This window comes from Pelophylax lessonae (assembly GCF_965119305.1).
Source record: "Pelophylax lessonae genome assembly, chromosome: 2".
In the NCBI taxonomy this organism is placed as follows: Eukaryota; Metazoa; Chordata; class Amphibia; order Anura; family Ranidae; genus Pelophylax; species Pelophylax lessonae.
Genome location: NC_138769.1, coordinates 492,482,627 through 492,509,259, shown reverse-complemented (window position 1 = coordinate 492,509,259; position 26,633 = coordinate 492,482,627). Strand labels below are relative to the sequence as shown.

The 26,633-nt window shown below is 46.1% G+C and overlaps 1 protein-coding gene across 3 annotated transcripts in view; it reads right to left on the bottom strand.

Annotated features, from left to right (window-relative positions):
- Nucleotides 1-26,633, bottom strand: part of UGGT2 (UDP-glucose glycoprotein glucosyltransferase 2) — a gene marked incomplete at its 5' end in the record, with an annotated part of 753,177 nt that overhangs the window by 205,669 nt on the left and 520,875 nt on the right. For all 3 annotated transcript variants that reach the window (XM_082245311.1, XM_082245312.1, XM_082245313.1), the window contains one exon: nucleotides 7,999-8,101. In XM_082245311.1, the coding sequence (XP_082101437.1) occupies nucleotides 7,999-8,101 (103 nt within the window). The remainder of the gene's footprint in view (nucleotides 1-7,998; nucleotides 8,102-26,633) is intronic.

The window sequence follows — 26,633 nt, the reverse complement described above, 5'->3', positions numbered from 1 at the left end:
AAGCATGATGGTAAATTGGTCCTTGAGACCACAGACACTCCCTGAGACGAAGTTCCCACGGAACGTCTACGACTAACATGTCCAAGTCGGCCAGGCCGGCTTGAGGAGGCCAGCCTAGAATTTCTAGGACCACTGGCGCTGATTGGATCTGAACCAGGCGTCCCTCGAGGTATCTGGCCCCGACCATCCGAGAAAGTCTGGTCGTTTTCTGTTCCCACACATTTATCAGATACCTGATAGTTATCAGGAAAGGTGATCTTTTCTGGTTGAACCTCAGGGACCGAAGTCACCCGACTAGAGGCTACTTGGCCTATCTGGTCAACCAGATCCGATTCCTGTGAGGTATCGGGACTAATCTTAGGAAAGGGTAAAGGAAAAGATCTATTCAGGGAATGGTAATTACCGCTTCCTGTAGTACTTAAATGTTGGAAGGGAAGAATCGCACCGGTAGTAGTGGTTGATGCTCGATCTAATGTCCTGAATACCGGTGAAAACGTCCCCCCACCCTGAAACCGGGTGGGGGCGCACCTTCAGGCTGTGTACTCCTTTGCTTCGGGTTTGGCTGGGTTGGTCCTTTGCTTGTCCGACCAGCCCTTCTTGAACCCTCCTGGAGGAGTCTTGCCTTTCCCGCTAGTACCAGCCGGGCGCCCTTTATGGGCGGTAAAGAAAGGTCCTCGCTTGTTGCGAGGTCCCTTAGCTTTAGCAGCCTGTGGCAAAAAAGTGCTCTTGCCCCCAGTGGCATCCTTAATGATTTCATCTAGGTTGGCCCCAAATAGACGATTCCCCTGAAAGGGGAGATTTGTCAAGGTCCTCTTGGAACCTAGGTCAGCTGACCAGCATTTTAACCACAGCACACGTCTGAGGATCACCGCTGTCTTAGATGCATGCCCTAATAAGGGAGTAGTGTCCAAGGCTGCGTCACAGATAAACTGTAGCCCTTGTATAATCTGTTCCATCAAATCAGATGTCTCCTGGGGAATATCTTTTCCCCTAAGATCTTGGCGTACCACTTTCGCCCATTCCGTAAGTGTCTGGGAAACTAGACCAATAACAATTACTGGTCTAAAAGCTGACCCTATCAGAGAGAAGATGGTGCGGGACTCTGCTTCCATCTTTCGATCCACCGGATCCTTAAAGGACGAAGTGTCCTCCACTGGAATAACCGTGGCTTTATTCAGCCTGGAAATAGGCGGATCCACGACTGGTGGTACCGTCCATTTCTTAATGATGGATTCCTCAAACGGATAGCGTCTAGCAATACGCTTGGAAATAGTAAAGGTACGTTTAGAATGCTCCCATACTCCTTTAATCTGATTACCGAAACATTTAGGTACAGGAAAAGCCTTCATCGTCTTGATGGGCTTATTAGTACCAAAAGGAATCTCTGTTTCAGTTGCCTCTGCCGGTAAAGCCTCAAGTTTTAAGGTTTCCTGCACTGCCACAACTAGTGCGTCCACCAATGCTTCTTCCTGAATAATAGCAGGAGAAGAAGCGTCCTCCTCGCTGTCTGAGGGGGCTTTACCTGGGATAACAGCCCTTGCAGAGGAACCTGCAACTGCCGTGACCACCTCTGAATCTGAGTCAGAGGTGTCAGATGGTATAGGGGTAGGCGGGGGTCGCTTCCTTGACCCCCGTCCCTGACAGGCCGCCTCCACCCGAGCCACCATAGACTCCAAAATTGCTGTAAATGACTCTATACTCTGTGCACCGGCGGGTCCCGTGGCCCCCTCGAAGGAAACAGGTGGGGGAATATGTGTGGCAGGGTCCATGATAACTCCAGTTACTTCCTGGATAATATAATTCAAAAATAAAACTTTTCTTTTTTTTTTTTCGACCCCCAGCGCCACAAAAGCCCCTTAGTGTTACCTGCTAGGGATCCCTATCGATCGAGAGAGAGAGAGAGATAGACCCCCAGGCTCACCACTTGATGCTCAGAGTTTAACTGCAACAGGTTACAGCGCTGTCTTAACAAACAGGAAGTCTTTTGGCTGGCTGCCCAGGAAGAAAGGAGGCGGCTCCGCCCCTCTGTACGCCTTCCGGCGCCTCCCCCAAGCTCCACGAGGTGTTTGGATCACCTCAAACATGGCCGCCCCCATGCTGGAGACACGAGGCTACGCCAAAATGGCGGCTCGTGCGATCCAGCAAAAAAAATGGCGGCGGCCCGTACTGAATAGCGGTGTGCTGCAGGGCACACAACACTCTCACTGCATGGGGATATGGCGTGGTTGGCGGTACCGGCCCTGGCGGACCGCATGGCCGTTCGGGAGGCCTGCTAATAGCTGGAGATCTGATTAGGAAGGCAGTCTACATGTCCGTGGCTTCTGACTGGTAGGTAGCTTATACTTAACCCATAAGATTCCCAGAATGCCACAGATTACATCTTTTAAACATGTATACAATTAGATTGTTAGCTCCCAAACCAAGCCTCCTGGCTTTTTGCACACATAAAATCACACTCAAAGTAGGAGGATCTGTGTCATGTTGTAGGATAGAAAGGGACTCTATCTTACCATACAGAGAGGGGCCCGCGTTCACCACAAAACCCGTCAGGGGGAAAGGGGGAACATACTACTCACCATACCGGAACCAGGCGGGCACCAACTCCTGACAGTACCCCTCTCCACCGGGGCGGGAGGGCTGTCGACCGATACGGACGCCGTGACTCATGGTCTTTGGCGTTTCAGCGAGACGTTTAACTCGCGTGGACAGTCCTTTAATGGGACTTTGTCGCGGCCGACCCAGCGCGGAGCTATGGCCTGCACGCGCTCGTAGGCTGAACTGGGGTGACCACCGGATCTCAACATCCAGCCCGTCGCCCAGTTCAGCTTTCTTGCTTGAAGATCTCACAGGAACACTGGAGAAAAAAGCTGTCTAAAAAAATCCTTTAAGAAAAAATTCTTGCCAGGACCTAAGATCCCAGCAAGGTATCTAGGTCCTTACTCCTAACTAGACAGAAAATAACTGATTTGCTGAGGCAGAGAGAGAGAGGATATACCCTCTGGGACTGCCCCTGGGGTGTGGCCAGAGCTTTTTAATTTCCTGTCTAGTCCTGCTCCTGTGGAGGCAACATAACCCGAAGGTGGTGTATCACCGAGGACTACGTCTGTCAATGAGCGCTAGAGAAAAGACAATTAAAATTCACTCACAAGATAAAAGTGGATCAAGGCTTGTCATAAGCCTATATAGCCACATCCTCTCCACTTCCTGTCATCCCCCAGCCAAAAGAGGTGCTGTTTGGAGCTGCAGCCATCTTGCCACTTCTGGAAGCTGCTGTTGCTTATGTTCCAGCCTGAAGCCTGACCGCTGTGATTCGATCAAGAACTCTGTTTCAACTAGCTACATGCCTACAGAGCTCTGCAGCCTCACAGTGATCCTATGGAGGTTTATATTGGTTTTATGACAAGCCTTGATCCACTTATCTAGTGAGTGCATTTTTATTGTCCTTAATACTTTTTAAAGTAAATCGCTGCACCTGGATGGAGGCGCTATCTTGTGTTTATTTTTTAAATGTTTATACACAATCGCCCATGCTTAAATTCCCAAATATATAAATGAATGTACGTATTGTAGATGCTGCTACTTTAGTCAAACATATATATAAAAAGAAATCAAATATGCAACTCGTTTGACAAAATGAAATGTAACAGAAATCAGTAGCACGATCTGACATTCACAAACTAGGTGTAAAATAATGAATAATAGTCCATCTATATAGTCCTCAGACAGTGTTAGTAGCTTGAATTGGGAGAGACAGTGGCACCCAGATGTTTGGTAGAAAACACCTCACACTCCCCCACCAATGTGTGTTCCCTCTCCCGTTGCAATGGGCACTCACCGAAACAAATTGCCTTCCACTCTCATGGAAAAGACAAAATCACATAAGATTAATATGTCCCGATCACCTGGACTATCGATGCATGTTGCTCCTTGTACCTTCTCCTCCAAAAGACAAAGTGCGGGTATGTGGAAAGAGGAATACACCTCCACTAGTGTAATAAGATTTTAATCATTATAAAATTTAGTAAAACACAATCATTACACTCACATGTTCCATCGTTTAAAATGCATATATGGCCATGCTGAGCATTTCCGTCAGATCGTACCCTCTCCACGCTAGTATCACGATAGTTCGGAGATGCCCGCTGGTCTCAAACAGCTGTTTCCTGATGCTGTACAGTCACGCCCCAATGAGTTTCGTCATTTCTGACTTGGTCACAAGGGGGTGGCTGTGCAGCCTGGCTGTCAGGACTATAAGCTGTCACTCATTGACCAAAAAGCAAATGATTAACCCTTTGCGAGGCTCTGGTGGAAGCAAAAGCCTAGCGTATATTACTAAGGCTATGCAAGTACTCACGAGCAACTATCCACCCTCACCATTAACCCCTCTATGGACACACTAAAGCTAAAGAGTTAGTCACAACCAACAACACCGCAACATTATAAACATGGACCATTTCGGATAGGGTACTAAGTGCAAGTTAAATCCCAAATTATATAAACTATAAAACACCATCCTGGAGAGGTTCCAATTGGATAAGAGTATTGTCCAAATGTGAAACCAGGTGGATTTTTCTTACCCAATCTTTGGAACTGAAAGGTCTCGATATAGAATTGGACCTAAATTTTTTTATCAGTGACTACTAGCCTTTTTAGGATACACAGGGAGCATCTGATAAGATTTCGAAATATTTTAAGACGATTACTCCAGTCTGTTAGTATGAACAACTTTTGTGTGGTTGGAACAGCTGTGATAGGTGGGTATCTTGTATTGGAGACAGTTACCCAACATTTCACAGCGTAGAATGATGTGAATAGGATTGGGCATTTGTGTAATATTTACCCATAGATTAATTTAATTCACAAAAGGTTTTAAGCCAAATACGATATCATGCTTGGAAATTAGCTTAGTCTAACTATGCTGAAATGAGATGCATTATTTTAACATTAAAATATGTAGCGCTAAAACATTAAAAAAGTCCATATAAAAAGTCAATTTCCACTAGAAGAACATCCCAGTGATATTGCACAGCACCCAATATTAGAAGAGTGAAGAGGGTCCACCACCAAGCAGAGTGTTCAAAACACGCTTACCGGACAATTGAATGTATTGGACCTTGAACGATCATACAGACTGCAACACACTTCGTGATGAATTGGACCGGACCTCTTCGAAGAGATGGATCTCAAAGCTGATACCTTCACAGTATGTCTTACAGGAGCCACTCAAAGGAAGGAAATAAAACCCTTCATAGAGCAGTATATTTCTGTAAACTTTATTTGAAGTAAAGCAAAGCATAGCACTCACATTTGGGAATGGTAAAATAGGCAGATCACACGCCGACCAGGTGGTTCCAAAGTGGACAGCAAGGTGCCAGCCAATGTCCTCTATTGCGCATAGGCATCCAACGAGGGTGGGCCGACGCGGCGTTTCGTCACATATGACTGACGTCTTCAGGAAGCCCCTGAAACGCCGCGTCGGGCCGCCCTCGTTGGATGCCTATGCGCAATAGAGGACATTGGCTGCCACCTTGCTGTCCGCTTTGGAACCACGCAGGTCGGCGTGTGATCTGCCTATTTTACTCTTCCAAAATGTGAGTGCTATAATTTGCTTTACTTCAAATAAAGTTTACAGAAATATACTGCACTATGAAGGGTTTTATTTCCTTCCTTTGAGTGGCTCCTGTAAGACATACTGTGAAGGTATCAGCTTTGAGATCCATCTCTGCGAAGAGGTCCGGTCCAATTCATCACTAAGTGTGTTGCAGTCTGTATGATAGTTCAAGGTCCAATACATTCAATTGTCCGGTAAGCGTGTTTTGAACACCCTGCTTGGTGGTGGACCCTCTTCACTCTTCTAATATTGGGTGCTGTGCAATATCACTGGGATGTTCTTCTAGTGGAAATGGACTTTTTTAATGTTTTAGCGCTACATATTTTATCTTTCTGCCTTGTTACATATGATCAGTGTATGACCCGAGTGTAGCTGCTTGTCGAGATTTTATTGTGAGTTCATTTGCTCAATTTTAAGTGTTCTTAGTGCAACTATGCCTACACTTTTATTATTTTAACATTGTTGTTATTTAGTTTGATCTTATTCGAGCTTTGTAATGGTCCATATTGAGCATTTTTAATTTTACATAATCTTTTTAGCATTGTTTTATTAATAGAATGTCTATAATTGATACGTGCATTTCAAGTTAACACTAGGCTGTTTTTGGTCTTGATGTGAGTCAGAGTTGATATTGTGGAGGAGAAGGTACAAGGAGGAGCGTGGTATCGATAGTCCAGGTGATCGGGACATATTAATCTAATGCGATTTTGCCTTTTCCATAAGAGTGGAAGGCAATTTGTTTCGGTGAGTGCCCATTGCAACGGGAGTGGGAACACACATTGGGGGTGGAGTGTGAGGTGTTTTCTACCAAACATCTGGGTGCCACTGTCTCTCCCAATTCAAGCTACTTACACTGTCTGAGGACTATATAGATGGACTATTATTTACTAATTTAAACCTAGTTTGTGAATGTCAGATCGCGCTACTGATTTCTGTTAGATTAAATTTTGTCAAATGAGTTGCATGTTGGATTTCTTTTTATATTTTTTAAATGTTATCAGAAAATACTGGCAGTTTACATTCTTCTGCACGAAAGCTGTACATGGGACGCTCTTGGACTTTCTATCACGACCCTAAGCACAAGGCCACACTGACCCTCCGGTTGTTACAGCAGAAAAAGATAAAGGTTCTGGAGTGGCCATTACAGTCTCCTGACCTTAATATTATCGAGCCACTCTAGGAAGATCTCACACGTGTGGTTTATGCAAGACAACCAAAGACTTTGCATGACCTGGAAGCATTTTGCCAAGACAAACGGGCAGTTATTCTACCTGCAAAAATTTGGGGCTTCATAGACAACTATTACAAAAGACTGCAAGCTGTTATTGATGCTAAAGGGGGCAATACACCGTAATAACAGTAATAAAAACTAAGGGTATGCAGACCTTCGAACAGGGGTCATTTCATTTGTTTACGTGTTGCCATGTTTTGTTTTATGATTGTGCCATTCTGTTGTGACCTACAGTTGAATATGAATCCCATAGGAAATACAAGAAATGTGTTTTACCTACTTACTCATGTTTTATTTAAAAAATGGTACACACTGTATATTACCAATTCTCCAAGGGTATGCAAACTTTTGAGCACAACTGTATATACCTTTTTTGTGTTTATAGGAATAGTCTTGGATTAAGAAATATTGTATTGTGATAGGGTTTCTTAAGTGAGCTTGGCAACTGCACTAAGTCGGTGATTATAATGGTTTACTTTGAATAATATGTTCTAGCCAAAAGGTGTTTTTTTTTTTTTTTTTTTTTATTTGCCTCACACATATTTGGGTACCTAAAGTAAGCACAGGGTTACCTATTTTTCTTTGCAAATTGAAAATACACTTTACGGGGAGAACAGGCTTTATTCATTTAGTAAATTAACCACAATGTATTCTTTATATATCATTTTAATACTTCTTGTTCCTCAATCATTTTTCCTAAACCAAATAGGAAGTATAGCGCAAGAAGAAACAGGATTGTGTTAATAGTTACTAATTTTATCTACATGCTTGCTCACCATTCCTTGGAAATCATCAGTTCATAAAAAAAAAAAAAAATACAAAAAAGTGCCAGCTCTCATATTTGAATAGACAACACGCTTTGGCTTGACTAGGCCTTTTGCACAAGGTAGTAAAGAACAACGTATTGGTGAACAGTGTAAAATACATCTTCTGGCACCAAAACAGATGTATTTTACACTGTATATGCTGTTCTTTATGGCAGTAGGCCCTAAAGTACTGAATGTTTAGCAAGTAAATCAAGCAGAACAAGTACAAAGTAAACACATCAATTCATTCTCCCACTTATACTCTCTCTGAGTGAAGCCCTCTTACAAAACACACAACTAATTCAACACAGGAGAAACAAGAGAACATTCTAAGTTCAGTATTCACTTACAATCAGGAAGTGTGACATTTGCTGTGCTTCTCTTGACAGGGGGTCAAGCACCGCAAATACATCAATAAAAGGACCCTCCTCTTGGGGTTCAACTTTGATAAGACTGCAAAGAAATGAATAAGACAGAATATCATTATTATAGCTGTAGCTAGAAATCTTTTATAACACTTTTCAGCACACATGTAGAAGATAATACAAAGAGAAGCAAATGTAAAAACTGTATCTAAAACTGGCAGTTTATTTTACATTATTTTAAATTGTGCATTGCATACGAAATGTTATTCAGCAAGGCTACCGCTACCGCACATTTTATATTTTCATGTAAAAAAAAAAAAAAGTGTTTAACACATTTTGTGGGGAATTCCTTTTCAATCCTCTCCCTAAAAATTATTATATACACAAAAAAATATTGAATGCTTTTCCTAATGGGAATACAATCTCTCTTTCACGTTATTACACGCCCACAAAAAACTGACCATCAAAAAAGGTCATGAGGTACTTTGTCGAGTTCCAATGCAAGCTAACATTAAAAACCTGCTTGGAGCAAAACTTTTGTAGCTTGTGGCCCTGTGTATGACATATGGCTGTCAGGCAGATGCTGGACCCTAGGGCAACCTTCCTCCTCTGGAAGTCATACTAATAGTATAAAAATAATAGTCTAATAATAATATATACTGTATATTACACTATTATTATACTATATGATAATAATGCTATACAGGGCTTTTTTTTCAGCGAGAACGCGGGGGAACACAGTTCCGGCACCTCCTGCACTAAATGTATGTAATGGCAAGGGGTGATGGGGTGTGCTACTGCAGTGGTCCTCAACCCTGGTCCTCAGGGCCAACTAACAGGACAGGTTTGCAAGATAATTGAAATAAATCCCAGGTGATATAATTTGCTGCTCAATGATTGCAGTATTCTAGTCTGCATCTCCCCAAGGTAATACTTACAATCTGGCCTGTTAGTGGGCCCTGAGGACCGGAGTTGAGGACCACTGTGCTACAGGATCTATTGATGCTGGCTGCTGGGGATCTATTGTCATTGGAGGGGATTTATTTTGCCTGAGGGGGAGGTCTGTTGTTGCTGTGGGGAATCTATTGTTGCTGGGGGTCAGTTGTTGCTAGGAGGGATCTGGAGAGTCTATTGATGCTGGCTGCAGGTGGGATCTGTTTTTGCTGCCGGAGGTCTATTGTTCCTGGGGGGAGGGATATTTTGTTGTAGGTGGTCCATTGTTGCCAGGGAAATCCTGTGTTTCTGTCTGCAGGGGATCTATTAGACTGCTTTTCTTGTTATCGTTAACAAATTCCATGCAAATCACTTTATACCACAAATGTTACTTGGTTCCATATTCTTTGAAAGGGGCAGTACTGGGAGGTGGGTGGGGGTTGGAACCAAGGAACGATGTTTGAAGGTTGATAGGGGCAGAGACAAGGGGATACCCAGAAAGGAGGAGTTCCTGCACCTATTCTCTGAGAAAAAAAGCCCTGATGCTATATAATTATATATAGTATAATAATAAACAACCGACCCTATCTGTATGTTCAGTTGGATAACAAACTTTTAAAAAGAACCCTGACAAAATTAATGTCCTTCACATCCTGTGCACAGAAAAGGCCAGAATCAGATCTCAGATCCACAATGGGAGGCTTGAAAAAATAGAGCAAAAGGGAAAGAACATGGTTTGTTACTAAATATGTGGGTTTGTGAATTTAGAAGAAAATTAGGGCTTAAGAGGTACAAGATTTGTGGGTGCAGTTCTACTGCTGAAGTATACGAGGGCCTAACAGCTTGTGGTAAAACTCTGTGCAGAACCTGCCTTTGTATACTATAAAACAAAAAAAAAAAACCCGTAAACACACACAAAAAAACTCTATCATTGCACATAACAAAACTACATATAAGACTATAGCTAATTCCATCCTATAAGGGCTCAGTTCACACGACTGTGATGCAACTTTGATGCAAATTACAGAGTGATTATATGATGAGATTTTGCATATTCCACGAGCCAAGTCGAACTGCAAATCACACCAAAGTAGTGATGGAATTTTTTCCAGAATCAAAAATCACACCATTCTGAATCATCTTAATTAGATGGGCACCACTGAAAACAATGAGATTTCCGTTTTCATGCAAACCTGTGCAACTAAATTCGCATCAGAAGTCGCACCAGTGTGACCTAAGCCTACTTAACATACCACATTTATCTGGATCACAGAAAACTCTCCAGTAGGTTATAAATCCTGTCTACTTCACAGAAATTTTAGTTAATCTTTAAATAATTTAAAAGGTTTGAACATCGGTACTAAATTGCAGCACATTTTACTACGGAGAGGTGCATGGCAAGGTTGTTAATTAAGCTTTTATATTTTATGTCTAATAGCAAAGGCGTGGTGCTCTGAGCATAACATTATCCTAGAACACCAGTTGGTATAACGGAGAGTTTTACTTGGCTATTCTATTGTCCAACAGGCTTTTGCCCTGTCTGTTCTTGTAGTTAATCCTTTTCTCCAGTTGTGTGGTTGCCCCTCTCTCTGATGCCATGACACAAAATAAAATGTATGTGATGTCATTGAGGGTGCCCTGTGAAGAAAGGTTCGAGCTGTTGTGAGACTAAGGAAAATATTCCATTCTACAACATCCACCTAGACCAGTGATGGCGAACCTTGGCACTACAGATGTTTTGGAACTACATTTCCCATGATGCTCAACTACGATGCAGAGTGCATGAGCATCATGGGAAATGTAGTTTCAAAACATCTAGGGTGCCAAGGTTCGCCCTCACTGACCTAGACAAACATTCAATCCTGAAAACTAGTAGGTCATACCCACAAGACATATTTTTAGTAATACTACTTTAGTCCAGATTTAACTGGAACCCATGTTTACTGTAAAACTCCTAAACCCCATCCAGACATGTAAATCTGAAACCAAAAACATTCACAAACCTTGGTATACTAATACTGTAATGATTTCACTTCCTGAGGTCAAGCCATTCCTAACCTCTTACTACCACCTTTCCCTTACTTTTTGTCACCAAATTTGTCCATTACAGTGATGGACCAAAAGCGAGATGTTGGTGGAGGAGGGACAATAACTATTTTCATATCTGAGATTGTTCTTTTGAGCCTTTTTGAATTCAACATGTTAAGCTCTTTTCTATTAGTACTTCTGTGTTTAGTTTTTCTAAGCAAAAGAGAAATCATCTGGAAAGTTTAATACTATTATGTCTTCCAGATAATTTTTTCTTGGGTTTATATGTCCCTGCTCTAAAGCAGGTTTAGCCACGTTTAAAGTATCTACGGTAATCGGATCCTGGACACACAGGATTCTATTTTATCTAAACACAGTTAGCCCCGGTTCACACTTGTGCGTGTGCGGGGTTCGCATGTAATATCGGAGCGCACTGCTCCGACATTACATGCGATCGGCTGTGCGGTGCGAGTTTAGCCATACAGTTTGTATGGCTAAATTCGCACCGCAGCCGCACCAAACACGCACAGGACCCTTTTTTCTAGCCGCATCAGGATCGGATCGCACAGCGGTTCACACTTGTGCGATCTGATCCTGTGCGAGCTGCACGATCGCACTGCGATATGCGATCAAACTGGGGGTGTCGTTAAGATTACATTGACACCCCCAGCGTATCGCATATGGCAGTGTGAACTGCCGGGGGTGCGTGTGCGATGCGGGAACAGGCTGCGAATTCGCAGCCTTCCCGCATCGCATATATGTGAACCGAGCCTTAAACTGACTACATTCAAACACAAGTAAACACACAGTATGAATGTCATTATTTATAAATTCTATGCGTTTATATGCATTTACAAATCTCCTCTAAACACAAAAAATGCAGGTTTGGCAATGCCAGTGTGAATGAGGCCTTACGGGATTAGAAAAAAAAAAAAAACATACATGCTGCAAATTTAAATTTATTTTCCTTATTTTATATATATCTGCTAATGTTAATCAACCTGTGCTTTATTCAAGTTGTAATGGTTAAACTTGACATGCATACATATTATTTTGTTTATAAGCTAATGGAATGTAAAGGTCCTTTTTCATTTTTTCTGTGTCTGTCTATGCCCCCCCCCCCCCTATTTGTCCTGGTGACCATTGTCACTGAGACTGAAAGTGATGGGAAATCCAGACTTTTAGAGATGTCGCTAAAGCAAAAGGTGAGCGTTGGGGCGTGGCCGGGATGTGAAGCTGTGCAGAAGTGCGGCGCCGGAGCTCAGATCCTGATCTCATCCTTCGGATTCTCTGAGCTACCTTTTTATCCTTGGCACCCCCTTACACCACCAAGTCGAGCGGTACGCAGCGGGCCCCTCCGCTGTCCCCTGGGAAGCTCCGATCCTCGGCTGCGACCGCTCCTTCTCCCTGTCCCCAGGGACGGCCGGCGGCCATCTTGGACACAAGGCCCTCTCTCGCCAGCATGTCTGTCAGTACTCAAGCCAGCAGCAGGATCCCTCCTCATTGGACATCCTGGAGGCAATAAAAGCCTGCAAGGACACCTTGACAGTGATAATAAACTATCTGGCCACATATATCAGCCTAATTAGACATGACCTGGACAAGTTCTGGTCACGGGTGTCTGAGGCAGAGGACCGCATCTCCCATCTGGAGGATTCTACTAGGATCTCCATGCTCTGTAGCTACAAGTTAAGGCACTCCAAGACATAGCGATCGACACGGAAAACCGCCTGCGACGCAATAACATCCGTATATTGGGGCTGCCGGAACGTGCAGAGGGTCCCAGGCCTGCTGAATTTGCGGAAGCATTTCTGTGAAAGCTTTTGGACCTTCACGCCATGCCACCTACCTTTGTGGTGGAGAGGGCCCACAGGGTTCTCCCGGTTCCTCCAATTCACGGGGCCTGGCAGGATAGGCACCAAGTGCCTGGGTAGTTTTGTTTTGTTTGCTTGTGCATATGTGTTTAATGTTACATGGTTATGTATGTGGTGCTCGGGTTCTCCTGGTCTTGCTGCTCTCCAGATGCTGTTGAATATTCGCGCGGGGTCCTCTCCTATTTTCTGCCCGTACAGCCGTCATGGCCTCACGTGACCTGCAGTCCTTCTCCGTCATCTCTTGGAATGTTCGGGGCCTTAATACTAAATTTAAAAGGGCGCTCATGTTTCAATATTTGCAATCTCACAAACCATCTATCGTGATATTGCAAGAAACGCATCTGGTGGGCAGCAAGCTGTTGTCCCTCAAACCACGGGTACACAAGTAATTTCATGCTTCCTACTCCAGCTATGCTAGGGGGGTTTTCGGTTTTAATCCGCAAATCCCTACCTTGTGAGGTGGAGGCGGTCCACACGGATCCCATGGGTCGTTATGTCATCTTGGTCCTCACCTTGTGGCAACACAGATATGTAATACTGGGCCTGTACATACCCCCTCCCTTTAAATCTGAGGTGCTCTACTCCGTACTGGACAAGGTATCTCCATACTGCCCTGACAAGCTACTTTTGATGGGGGACTTCAATGCCATTCTTTCTCCGGCTCTGGATAGAACGTCCCCCCCTAAATCCTTTTCTGGGGATCTGTTACACTGGTCAGAGGCTGCTGGGGTGACGGAGGTCTGGCGCTGGAGGCACCCCGACCAGAAAGGTTAGTCATGTTTCTCCACTTATTACAAAACCTCCTCCAGAATTGACCTGGCATTTGCCAACTCGATGGCGTTGTCTGATGTGGAGACGGTGCGCTACTTGCCGGCGGGTCTGTCTGACCACAGTCCCTTGGAGCTTACCCTGCGCTCTAGCATGGCTCACTGTGGCTCCATGTGGCGCTTGGGCTCTCACTGGGTGGAACACCCAGACGTCTCCTCTCAGATTCCACCAATTTTGCAGGAGTGCTGGAAGAATAATGCTGAAATGTCCTGATTGGTGTGGGATGCCTTTAAGGCTTACACTAGGGGTCATTATATGTCCACCATCAAGGCAGTCAAATTACAACAGTCCGCCACGCTAACCTAACTGGAGAAGGAGGTGGAGGGGGCCGATGCCACATATGGCCTGGAGCCCTCTGTCTCCAACTTTGAGGTGTTGCAGGCAGCTAAACGGGATTTGCATCTGCACATGTCTGAAGTCACGAGGTTGTCATTGTACCACTCTCGGCAGTCCTTCTTCGAACAGGGAGACAGGAACGGTAGGTTTCTGGCGTTAGTATCTCAACATGATACACCCCTGACGGTGGTTCCGGAGCTCACTTCTCCCACAGGGGGGGCCATCCCCTCCCCCGAGGATATACTGGAAGCCTTCAGGTCCCATTATAGTACGCTCTACACTACTACTCTTCCCCCAGACTTTTGCCCGGCTGACTTGCACTCCCTCCTGGACCCAGTGGCCCTGGATTGGCTTTCAGACCAGGAGAGAGAATGGCTAGTGCGACTAGTCATATCTGACGAGATTTTGGCAGTAATCTCAGCCATACCAGGGGGCAAGGCTCCGGGCCCAGACAAGTATACCCATAGAATTCTACAAGACACATTCAGGACTTCTGGCCCCACTGCTGGCCTTTGACGCTCATTAGGTGTCTTGAGGAATGGTCTCTTCCCCCCTTGATGGTGGAGGCTCATGTAATCCTCATTTACAAACCCCCTAAGGACCCCAAGCTATGCGCCTCGTACAGGCCCATTGCGTTACTTAATAACGACCTCAAAATCCTGACCAAGCTACTAGCAACCCGACTCCAACCCTTGCTTCCCTCGGTAGTGGACCAGGACCAAACTGGATTCATGGCTTATAGGTCCACAGACGTTAATCTCCGCAGACTATATACTAACCTACAGGCACAGCACCATAATGTGGGCACTAGAGTGGTCGCCTCGCTTGACATTGAAAAGGCATTCGACTCGTCGGAGTGGCCCTTCCTGTGGGAGACTCTCCGGAGAATGGGGTTCCCCCTACTTTTCATCAGGTGGCTGCAAATCATATATCATTCGCCAGTGGCTGCTATTCGTTTGGGTGGAAGGCTGTCGTCTTGGTTTACTTTGACCAGGGGCACGAGACAGGGCTGCCCTCTCTCCCCGGCCTTGTTTGCCATTGCCATGGAGCCGGTGGCGGAGGCCCTCCACGTTTCCCAGCTTATTAGGGGCCTGCGGATTGCCGGGCTGGAGGAGAGGGTGGCCCTGTATGCCGATGTCCTCCCGTTTCTGAATGACGCTGACTCCTCACTCAGGGGTGCACTGAAAATCCTGGAAGCATTTTCGCGGGTGACCGGGTTGAAGGTCAACTGGTCCAAGTCGCAGCTGCTGTCGATTGACCCGGGGGCCAGATGCTCAGCACCGCCGGATGTCTTGTTACAATGGGTGGATGATATGGTCTATCTGGGGGTGCGCGTCTCCAGGGACGTCACGGACTTTATAACGCTTAACTTAGATCCGGTGGTCACAGCGGTTAAGGCTCACTTGAAGGCATGGGAGAACCTGCCCCTTTCCCTCTTGGGCCGCATTAACCTTGTTAAGATGAAGGTGTTGCCTAAATTTACGTATCTTTCGCCATTCCCCCCAATGGATACCGTAATCATTCTTCATAACCCTCAATAGATTGTTTTCCTCCTTTTTGTGGGGGCCGCGCCCCCTAGGTATAAATTTTCGACCCTAACGCGCCCCCTCTCCCAGGGGGGGCTAGCCTTCCCAGATTGCCACAAGTACTACCTTGCGTCCCAATTGGTTTCTGCTGTTTGGTGGCTGAACCCGGATCTTTTCAACTCGGCGGTTGCGGTGGAGGCAGCGGTGCTTGGCTCCGTGGAGGCTCTCACCCACTTGCTCTTTAGGGGTTCCAAGGCCCCGCATGGCCTCACTACCTCCATGACCACGGTACTGTAAGCTTGGAAACTCGGCTTACAGCTCGAGGGTTACCCGGGCACGGCTGTCTCCCCCAACGCGCCATTGTGGCACAACCCCACCCTGCCGCACCTTTATTCTCTCCCTGATCCGGTGGTGTGGACCAAATATAACATCAAGAAGATCTCGGACATATCCTCTGATCTCTCCTTTCCTCCCTTAACTCACTTTATTGACACCTTCAATGTCCCGTCATCCCAGGTATTTAGATATCTCCAGTTCTCTCATGCCTTCAAATCCCAGTTCCCGCCCGGTGGCTCACAAGTAGTGCAGCAGGATCTGGAGAGAGTTCGGCGACATGACTGCTCGGAGCGGGCAGTGTCGATTCTCTACACACATCTCCTCCGGGTCCACTCTCCGGAGCTCTCCAGCCTCCATGCTCGCTGGGCCCGGGACGTTCCGGACTTGGACCCGGAGGACTGGATTAATATGTGGGAACTCCCCTTCAAAATGCTGGTCTCCCTCAGGGATAGACTCATTCAGTTCAAAATAGCCCATAGAGCCTACCTCACCCCGTACCAGTTACACAAGATACATGTCTCCCACTCCCTGGAGTGCTGGCGATGCGGCCGGGACCCAGGTGACTTCCTACACATTTTTTTGGACTTGCCCTCATTTATTCGCCTTTTGGTCTGAGGTACTCCAGTTGATTGAAAAGGTCTCTTTAAATTAAACTTGATTCTTCTCCATGGATATGTATACTAGGACTGCTAGATGATTTAGTGCCTCGGGTGGCGGATCGGACGTTGCTGGGTCTTTTGCTCTTTTATGCCAGGAAAACCATTGTACTTCATTGGCGACGATGAGCCCCACCCACGGTACTGCAGTGGAAGCTATTGGTGAACTCGGTCCTTCCACTATATAAAGACAAATGGCTCTCTGATTCCTCCACAGCTGCGAGTGGCTGAGGCGGGTCTCACCCCCTGCCCTTGGGCGTCTGGTGGCACTCGTATCAGTCTGCAACGGCGTTTTCCCTGTACCTTGGGATGCAAGCTTTTCTCTAATTGCCCCCCTGGCAGACGGTATGTCCTATGGGGTAAATGCAACTGCCCTTAATGCTGATTATGTTGTCTCATGCTTATTTGGACCCCTGCGAGGGTACCGTGACTTACTGTCTGTAATGCTGGGTAGTTCAGTTCAGTTGTGAACCTTTGCACCTTTGTTTGTTGTGGTTTTTTCTTGTTTAAAACTCAATAAAAAAAGATTAAAAAAAAAAAAAAGCAAGAGGTCAGCAAAAATCTTTAATTCACTTGATAGGGGTTTTAACCCTTCCCTACTATAAAACAAAAACATTTAGCGCATACACATTAGCAAAAATCTATGTTTGAATGTGTTGCTGGTAAAGGAGTAAGCAAAGAAAACCAAAACTGCTGAAATACTTTCCTTTAATGGAGATAATGTTCTTCTTGTGCTAGATACTAAAATACCAGACACAATGTCACATGATTTAACCACTTGCCCACTGGGCACTTAAACCCCCTTCCTAACCAGACCAATTTTCAGCTTTCAGTGCTCTCACATTTTGAATGACAATTACTCAGTCATGCAACACTGTCCCCATATGAAATTTTCATCCTTTTTTTCACACAAACAGAGCTTTCTTTTGGTGGTATTTAATCATAATTGGGTTTTTTATTTTTTGCGCTATAAATGAAAAAAGACCGAAAATTTTGTAAAAAAGGCTTTTTTCTTCGTTTTGGTTTTAAATTTTGCAAATTTAGTCATTTTTCTTCATGAATTTTAACTAAAATTTATACTGCTACATATCTTTAGTAAAAATAACCCAAATAAGTATACATTTTTGGTCTTTGTGAAGGTTATAGAGTCTATAAGCTAAGGTGCCAATCATTGAAAATTGATCACACCTAAAGTACTGACGGCCTATCTCATTTCTTGAGACCCTAACAAGTCAGGACAGTACAAATACCCCCCAAATGACCCCTTTTTGGAAAGTAGACATTCCAAGGTATTTAGTAAGAGGCATGGTGAGTTTTTTTGAAGTTGTAATTTTTTCCCACAATTCTTTGCAAAATGAAGATTTTTTTTAAAAAATTTTTTTTCACAAAATGGTCATATTACGAAGTTATTTCTCACACACTGTACAGGCATACTTGCAACTACACCACAAAATACATTCTGCTACTCCTCCTGAGTATGGCGATACCTCATGTGTGACACTTTTCTACAGCCTAACCACATACAGAGGCCCAACATCCAAGGAGCACCGTCAGGCGTTCTAGAAGCAAAAATTACACATATAATTTTCTGACGACTTATCACACTTTTGAAAGTTCTGGAGCACCAGGACAATGGAATTACCCACAAAATGACCCTATTTTGGAAAGAAAACACCCCAACACATGATCTAGGAGGCATAATGAGTCTTTTGAACATGTCATTTTTTTCCACAAGTTTTTGGAAAATGTGGAAAAAAAAACAAAACGCATTTTTTTTTTTTACACAAAGTTGTCAATTTATTAGACATTTCTAACACATAGCAAAAATGACACCCCAAAATACATTCTACTACTCTTCTTGAGTATGGCGATACCACATATGTGACACTTTCCACAGCCTGGCCACATACAGAGGCCCAACATGCAGGGAGCACCGTCATTTCCTGACTTCCCATTACAATTTTGTGAGACACTGTAGGGCACCGATAAGCATTGTAGTGGCACTGATGTGGCATGGATGTGGCCCGGATGAGCACTGACGGGGCATGGGTGTGGCACTGATGAGCACTGACGTGGAATGGATGTGGCATGGGTGAGCACTGACATGGCAAGGATGTGGCACGGATGAGCACTGACGTGGCATGGATGTGGCATGGATGAGCACTGACGTGGCATGGATGCGGCACTGATGAGCACTGACGTGGCATGGATGTGGCACTGATGAGCACTGACGTGGCATGGATGTGGCACTGATGAGCACTGACGTGGGATGATGTGGCACTGATGAGGCATGAATTAGCCCTGACGTGGCATTGATGTGGCACGGATGAGCACTGACGTGGCATGGATGAGGCACGGATGAGCACTGACATGGCATTGATGTGGCACGGATGAGCACTGACGTGGCATTGATGTGGCACGGATGAGCACTGACGTGGCATGGATGAGGCACGGATGAGCACTGACATGGCATGGATGTGACACAGATGAGCAGTGACATGGCATGGATGTGGCATTGATGTGGCACGGATGAGCACTGACGTGGCATGGATGTGGCACAGATGAGCACTGACGTGGCATTGATGTGGCACGGATGAGCACTGACGTGGCATTGATGTGGCACGGAAGAGCACTGACGTGGCATTGATGTGGCACGGATGAGCACTGACGTGGCATGGGTGAGCACTGACGTGGCATGGATGTGGCACGGATGAGCACTGACGTGGCATTGATGTGGCACAGATGACCACTGACGTGGTGCGGATGAGCACTGAACTGGCATGGGTGTGGCACGGATGAGCACTGACGTGGCATGGATGTGGCATGGATGAGCACTGACGTGGCATTGATGTGGCATGGATGTGGCACTGACGTGGCATTGATGTGGCACGGATGAGCACTGACGTGGCATTGATGTGGCACGGATGAGCACTGACGTGGCATGGGTGAGCACTGACGTGGCATGGATGTGGCACGGATGAGCACTGACGTGGCATTGATGTGGCACGGATGAGCACTGATGTGGCATTGATGTGGCACAGATGACCACTGACGTAGCGCGGATGAGCACTGAACTGGCATGGGTGTGGCACGGATGAGCACTGACGTGGCATGGATGTGGCATGGATGAGCACTGACGTGGCATTGATGTGGCACTGACGTGGCATGGATGTGGCACGGATGAGCACTGCCGAGGCATTGATGTGGCACGGATAAGCACTGACATGGCATGGATGAGCACTGACGTGGCATTGATGTGGCACGGATGACCACTGACATGGCATGGATGTGGCATGGATGAGCACTGACATGGCATGGATGAGCACTGACATGGCATGGATGAGCACTGACGTGGCATGGATGAGCACTGACGTGGCATTGATGTGGCACGGATGATCACTGACGTGGCACAGATGAGCACTGAAGTGGCATGGGTGTGGCACGGATGAGCACTAAGGTGGCATGGATGTGGCACGGATGAGCACTCACGTGGCATGGATGAGCATGGATGTGGCATGGATGAGCACTGAGGTGGCATGGGTGGGCTCAGATGTGGGATGGATGAGCATGGATGAGCACTGAGACAGCATGGGCAGGCACAGATGTCGCACAGATGAGGCACGGATGAGGCATGGATGAGCATGGATGAGGCACGGATGAGCATGGATGTGGCATGGATGAGCACTGAGGTGGCATGGGTGGGCATGGATGTGGCATTGATGAGCACTGAGGTGGCACGGGTGATGCATGGATGAGGCACGGATGATGCATGGATGAGGCACGGATGATGCATGGATGGGGCACGGCTGAGGCACTGATGGGGCACGAACGAGGCACGGATGGGGCACTAATTGGGCACAGTTGAGGCAGAGGAGGCGTGCAGCTGCAGTTTCTCTCCTCTCCTCGCACGCTGTACCGATTGCTGTGTACAGCGTCCGAGGAGAGGAGAGAAATGAACCGGACATGCGCCGGTTTGTTGTGATGTGATCGCTCTGTCATTGGACAGAGCGATCACGTGGTAAAGGACCGCTCTCATTGGCCCTTTACCACGATCCGTGTTGCGTCGGGTCCCCGAGACCCGGCGAGCAAGGACACTCGATCACGGGAGCATGGTTCTGGGAGGACGTCCATGTACGCCCTCCCAGAACTAGACAACCACTTTGCGGCCGTATTTTCACAATAGGCCGGTCGGAAAGTGGTTAAAGTTCTAAAAAAGGAGTGCGCTGTAAAGAACTAAATCCATAGTGTCTAAAATAAGCATGAAACATAACCTTCCTAAACATAATTCTCCAATAAAACGAATGATACAAATTAATTTATGGTCCATAAATAATGTGCTCTGTACTTCTTAATCCATCCATGTGGTGATAGAAAAAACATGCCACCAAAGAAGGATAGTAATTCCTCTCCACCACCAAGTTCAAAATCACACTGACCAGAAGGATTTGACCCCCTTTTTTTCAAAGAAAGGTAAAAAATCTGAGCGATTTTTGACCTTACGCATGTATTTACAAATGTGTGCAAACTAACCCCCTGTTTTTAATGCATACTGTTAGATAGGATAGTTTGGTTTGTTAGCAGGCTGGTCGGTAAGTTGAGCTTGGAATTTCTTTAGTTTTGTTTCATATGCGCTGCCCTTCTACGTGCTCCTTGCTTCAAAGGCCAGTTATAGGTGAGGACAGTGGCCATTTGTACTATTGAAATACTGGTGAAGGAACGCACTGGACACCTTTGCTACCATGGTGTTATATGCTGGGTTCCAGAACGCCCCTGTGCCTTTAACTCCTTGGTACTGGCCGCACGCAAATATGTGGCCTCTTGGCAGCCGGGCCTTGGCCCCAAGCGGCCGCATATTTGCGTGCATTAGTGCAAACAGCGATGTGCCGAGAGCATGCGCCCTCTCAGCAGTTACCAGCACCTGGAGCAATCAGGAGAGTTCCAATCATGGGACCGCCCGTGACAGCCAATCGCGCCGGTCACATGACCTTAAGTCCCACCCCGCCTCCCAGCATGTAAACCCTCCTAAGGGGCCTACACCTCCCGCTTGTATTTGCAAATGTGTGCAAACTAAACCCATTTTTAATGCATGGTGATAGAAAAAACATGCCACCAAAGGATAGTAATCCCTCTCCACCACCAAGTTCAAACCACACTCACCAGAAGGATTTGACTCCCTTTTTTTAAAGAAAGGTAAAAAATCTGAGCGATTTTTGACCTTACGTATGTATTTACAAATGTGTGAAAACTAGACCCCTGTTTTTAATGCATACTGTTAGACAGGACAATTAAGTTGGTTAGCAGGCTGGTCGGTAAGTTGAGCTGGGAATTTCTTTAGGTTTGTTTGACATGCGTTGCCCTTCCATCTTGCTCCTTGCTGCAAAGACCAGTTAAAATCGGCCATGTGTTTGTACCATTTACAGAAGCAGAAGACAATAATGACAGCCTACATGTTTCTCTTTTTACATTTTAGGTAAATGCCTACTTTAAATCCAATATACCTCATTCTATGTGGTGGTATGCACAGTGAGATAATTAATTTTTTTTGTACTCGCTTAGTGCTACATCTACCCATAGACCTTGTCACCATAAACAACAAATTGTCGCTCTTCATAGTGATCAAATAGAGAAATCTTTGTTCTTACTATATAAGACTCAAGTGGCAGAGAATCTGTAGTTAAAAGTACTTTGTTTGACAGGCATATTTTGTAAAGAAAGAAGCAATGTGAAGGTCTGCTAAAAAAAATCATATTTGTTTGCCAAAAGCCATAAATAACTTATGTTTACTTTTTTTCATCTGTTCAGAACTACAGGATGTGCATCTTTACTTGCACTCTTTGACAGATAAAATAAAGAAGAGGTTCTGTTTGCCAACATCAAAAAACATTAACATGTTTTCCAGATATCTATCCTAGAAAAGGAGTTGTATGGGAAGTGCAAAACTCCTATTTTCTTTCTTTTCCATTGAAGGACAAAAAGGGATTTTTGTACTTACAGTAAAATCCATCTCTCTGGGTTCATTGAGGGACACAGCGCTCCATTAATCCTGACTATAGGGTTAAATCGCCTTCTGCAGGAGTAGGACTAGGCAGAATTGGCTAAGTCCATGGGCTGTCCTCAGCGGATATATAACCCCCTCTCTGCTATAGGTATTCAGTTTAGTAGCAAGAAGTATTAGAAGTATCAAAACTCCATAGAAGGGTGGGTACTGTGTCCATCTATGAACTCAGAGAAATGGATTTTACGGTGAGTACAAAAATCCCGTTTTCTCTTTAATTCATCGGTGGACACAGCACTCCCATTAATTCTGAATATAGGGACGTCCAAAAGCAGTGCCAAAAGGAAAATGAGGGGTGGGGAAAATAATCCAAGGCTAAACACAAGAGCCCTAATTGGGTCACAGGAGCTCAACCAGGACACAGAAGCCCCAACTGAAATAAAAGGGGAACAGTCCCCCTTAAACAGCAGCCTGCAAAACCTTGTGGCCAAAAGAAGCATCCGCAGATGCCAAAATATCTACTTTGTAGAATTTGGTGAAAGTTTGCACTGACGACCAAGTGGCCGCCTTGCAAACCTGAGATATTGACGCTTGATGACGGAAAGTATTAGGCGTCCGAGTAAAATGCGCTTAGGGAAAGGAGGAAACTGACCTTTAACAGATTAGGCCTGAGTCACCGTCTGTCTGATCCATCTAGAGATGGGAGCCGAAGAAGCGGCCAGCCCTTTCCTTGGTCCTTGTGTAACCACAAAAAGCTAGTCTGACCTCTGAAAGGTCTCTGTGGCTGCTGGAAACACCCACATCGTTCGAACCACATCCAAGGCATGCAGAGCAAATTCCTTGGGATGAGCTGGCTTGGGAGACAAGGAAGGCAAGACAATGTCCTCATTCAAATGGAAGTCTGAGACTAGGTAGGAACAATGGACAGGGACGAAGAACCACCTTATCTCTATGGACCATCAAATATAGACTACGACAGGATACCTTACGGGCCGATGTAATAGCCACCAAGAATGCCACCTTCTGGGACAATGTAGGCAAAGGAATCTCCCAAATGTTCTCAAATGGAAGTTTCTGGAGAACAAAGCACTAAGTTTAAATCCCACGGTGCTAAGAGAGACGGTACAGGTAGAACCATATATTGAGCTCAATGAATGAAGGTACAAACTAAAAGTGCGTGGCTAGGGGTCACTGAAAGAAGATTGTGATGGTAGACACCTGGCCCTTTATGGTACTCAAGGCCAACCTCTGTCCGTTGAAGAAAGGCCAAGATCTGAGCCACAGAAAAGGAGCGAGGATGAGAGCCAATCGACTCACCAAGAAATGTACGCTTTCAACTTACGATGGTATATCTTGCTAGAAGTCCACTTTCTCGCCTTCAACATAGTAGGGATCACTGATCAAGACAAACCTCTATCCCTCAGTACCTGGCTTTCAACAGCCAAGCCCTCAAAACCAGCGACTGTAAAGCAGGATGGAAGCTCAGTCCCGAGGGATGTTTACGGCCCTTGATCCTTCACAGGAACCGCAGAAGAAGCTTGAGGAGAGGACGATATTGGCCCCACAGTGGCACTAGGACGATTATGGCGTCTACTAGAGAAACCCATAACCTTGCCACAAACCTTGGTATCCTTCTTTTGGACTGACCCTGCTGAAGGAGCCGCATACAGACCTGTGCAAATGGAACTGCCTTGAAGGTGGACACCACCAGGCCCAGAACATGTATGCAAGTTAGGAGAGAAGACTGTCTGTATAACAGCAGCCAGCGAACCATAGCTTGTGGTTCCCGAAGTTGGATCACCCTGGTCAACATTAAATCCAGAGTCAGAGCCAAGTGCTTCAATTTTCTGGACGGGATAAAGGGGACCTTGGGTAGTATGGACATCACCCGAACCTTTGCAGCAATTATATCCGCACAAGGAGACTCAGGGCATAAAACCCCCAAAACGTACAAACTCTGCCCCTCATTCTTTGGTACCCCCAAAAAGATCATTTTGTGGATCCCCTTGATGCTCACGAAGGAGATCCATGAGGCCAGAAACCAGCAAAGATGTCCTCTCAACTCAGTTATGGATGAGGGCAGTACCATCATGCTGAAGGGGTCTTGTCTGTGGGTCCAGAGAAGCCAGCTCTAGGCTTACCAGACCAAGGTGTCTTGGAACCTCCATGGGAAGATTTGAAGGATCTTTTTCTCTTATCTGCAGTCCCGGAAGCATGAAATAATTTTTTATGGGCTGAGAAGGAGGACCCATGTATGCGACGAGGCTCCTTTCCTTTCCAAGTTTGTGGAAGGAAGGTACTCTTCCCCCTCCACCCCATAAGACCCTTAATGATGTCATCCAGTGCAGCCCCAAAAAGGGCTTTGAAAGGGCAGATCAATGAGAGCTTTCTTGGAGGCTTGGCCTGCAGGCCAATTCTTAAGCCACAGCAAATAATCACTAATGCTGAAACGGAGAGCTTGGACAGCACAGGAGCCAGATCCAAAGTTCCATCACAAAAACTGCAGCCCCTGGACCAACTGGCCTGCCAGATCAAGGTAAGTAGAGGGAACATGCTTGTTCCCCAGACCCTGGTGCAAAAGTTTGGCCCATTTAGTTAGGGTCTGAGACACCAGGGTCGAGGCCAAGACCAGTCACAATGACGAACCTGCCATAGTAAACATACTGTGTGCCACCTACTCTGCTTTCCTATTGGCTGGGTATTTAAGGGACTGGGAATCCTCTACTGGGATTATGGTTGCTTTATTCAATCTCAAAACAAGAGGGTCAACCACCGGTGGGCTGGTCCACTTTTTTAAAAGTGAATCCTCAAAAGGGTAACGTACTGCAAAACATTGGGGACCACAAAGGGTTGCTTTGGTTGCCCCCACTCCTTATAGACAAATCTGCCAAATAGGGAAGATAAGGAAATACCTTAGCTGTCTTGTGTGAACCAAAAGGGACAGCCACACCCTCTATTTTTAAAGTCTCACACACTGCAGTAAAAAGTGCGTCCACCAGCGTTTGCTCATTCGCTGCCTGGATAGCTTGTATTAATTTAATAAGATCTGTGAGGCCAGATCCCAGGTACTGCACCCCATACTTGCCAAGGCCAGGCATTCACATGAGGCCCCGGTGAAAATTCACAGAGGGGGGATCGAGGGGAGATGGGGAAAAAAAGCACAGCTTATCTGAGGGATTAGGATGGGAGGAGGGAACCTGCAGGCAGGTCCGACCATCCCTGGAGAGTCCTCGTGTCCACCCCACCCCACACAAAGAAGGAGAGGGGGGAATGTACTTACCTCTCCATGGATGCGGGTATCACTCCAGAGAGAACCTCTCACCATGGAAGTGGGCTGTTGGCCAGGGGGATGCTGTGACTCGAACCAGAGCCCAGTCGTATGAGACGTTTAGGAGAAAAGACAAAAAAGAAAAGAGGGCGCACCGACCTAGTGCATCACCACTAAAACCATTTATTAAAATATTAAAAAGTATACAGAATACTCACAAGGCAGGTGCGATAATACACACATCAACATTGCATATACAATCTCCAAGGTAGCCAAGGTCCCATATGTAGCAAATAGGTATGCAGATTGTCGCATGGGATTACTGTGGCTGGGCTGACGCGTTTCAGGGGCGAACCCCCTTCCTCGGAGCCAGAGAAATTGCTGCTTTTGGTCACTTCCTGGGCCGCCCGGGCACTCCTGGTGCCCCCTTGGTGATTGATATAAGCCACCGCAGTTGCGTTGTCCGTCTGCACATGCACAGGGCGGCCCCGAAGATGATCCGACCAACGGAGCAAGCATAGTCTGATCGCTCGCAGTTCCAAGATATTTATCCGGAGGGAGGACTCCTCCTCTGACCAAGTGCCCTGGGGCAGACCGAGTGCCCAGAACGCCACCCCATCCCGACAGGCTGGCGTCCGTGGTGATCACTGTCCACAACAACGGCCGGAAGGATTTCCCCTCCGTCAGAGCCGGAGACTGGAGCCACCACAGAAGATCCTCTCTGACTTGGTGACTCAAAGATATCCTCAGTTCCAAGAAATGATGATACCTGTCCCACCTGGCCAGGATCTCCGTTTGGAGAGATCGTGTGTGGAACTGTGCAAACGGTATCGCCTCGAA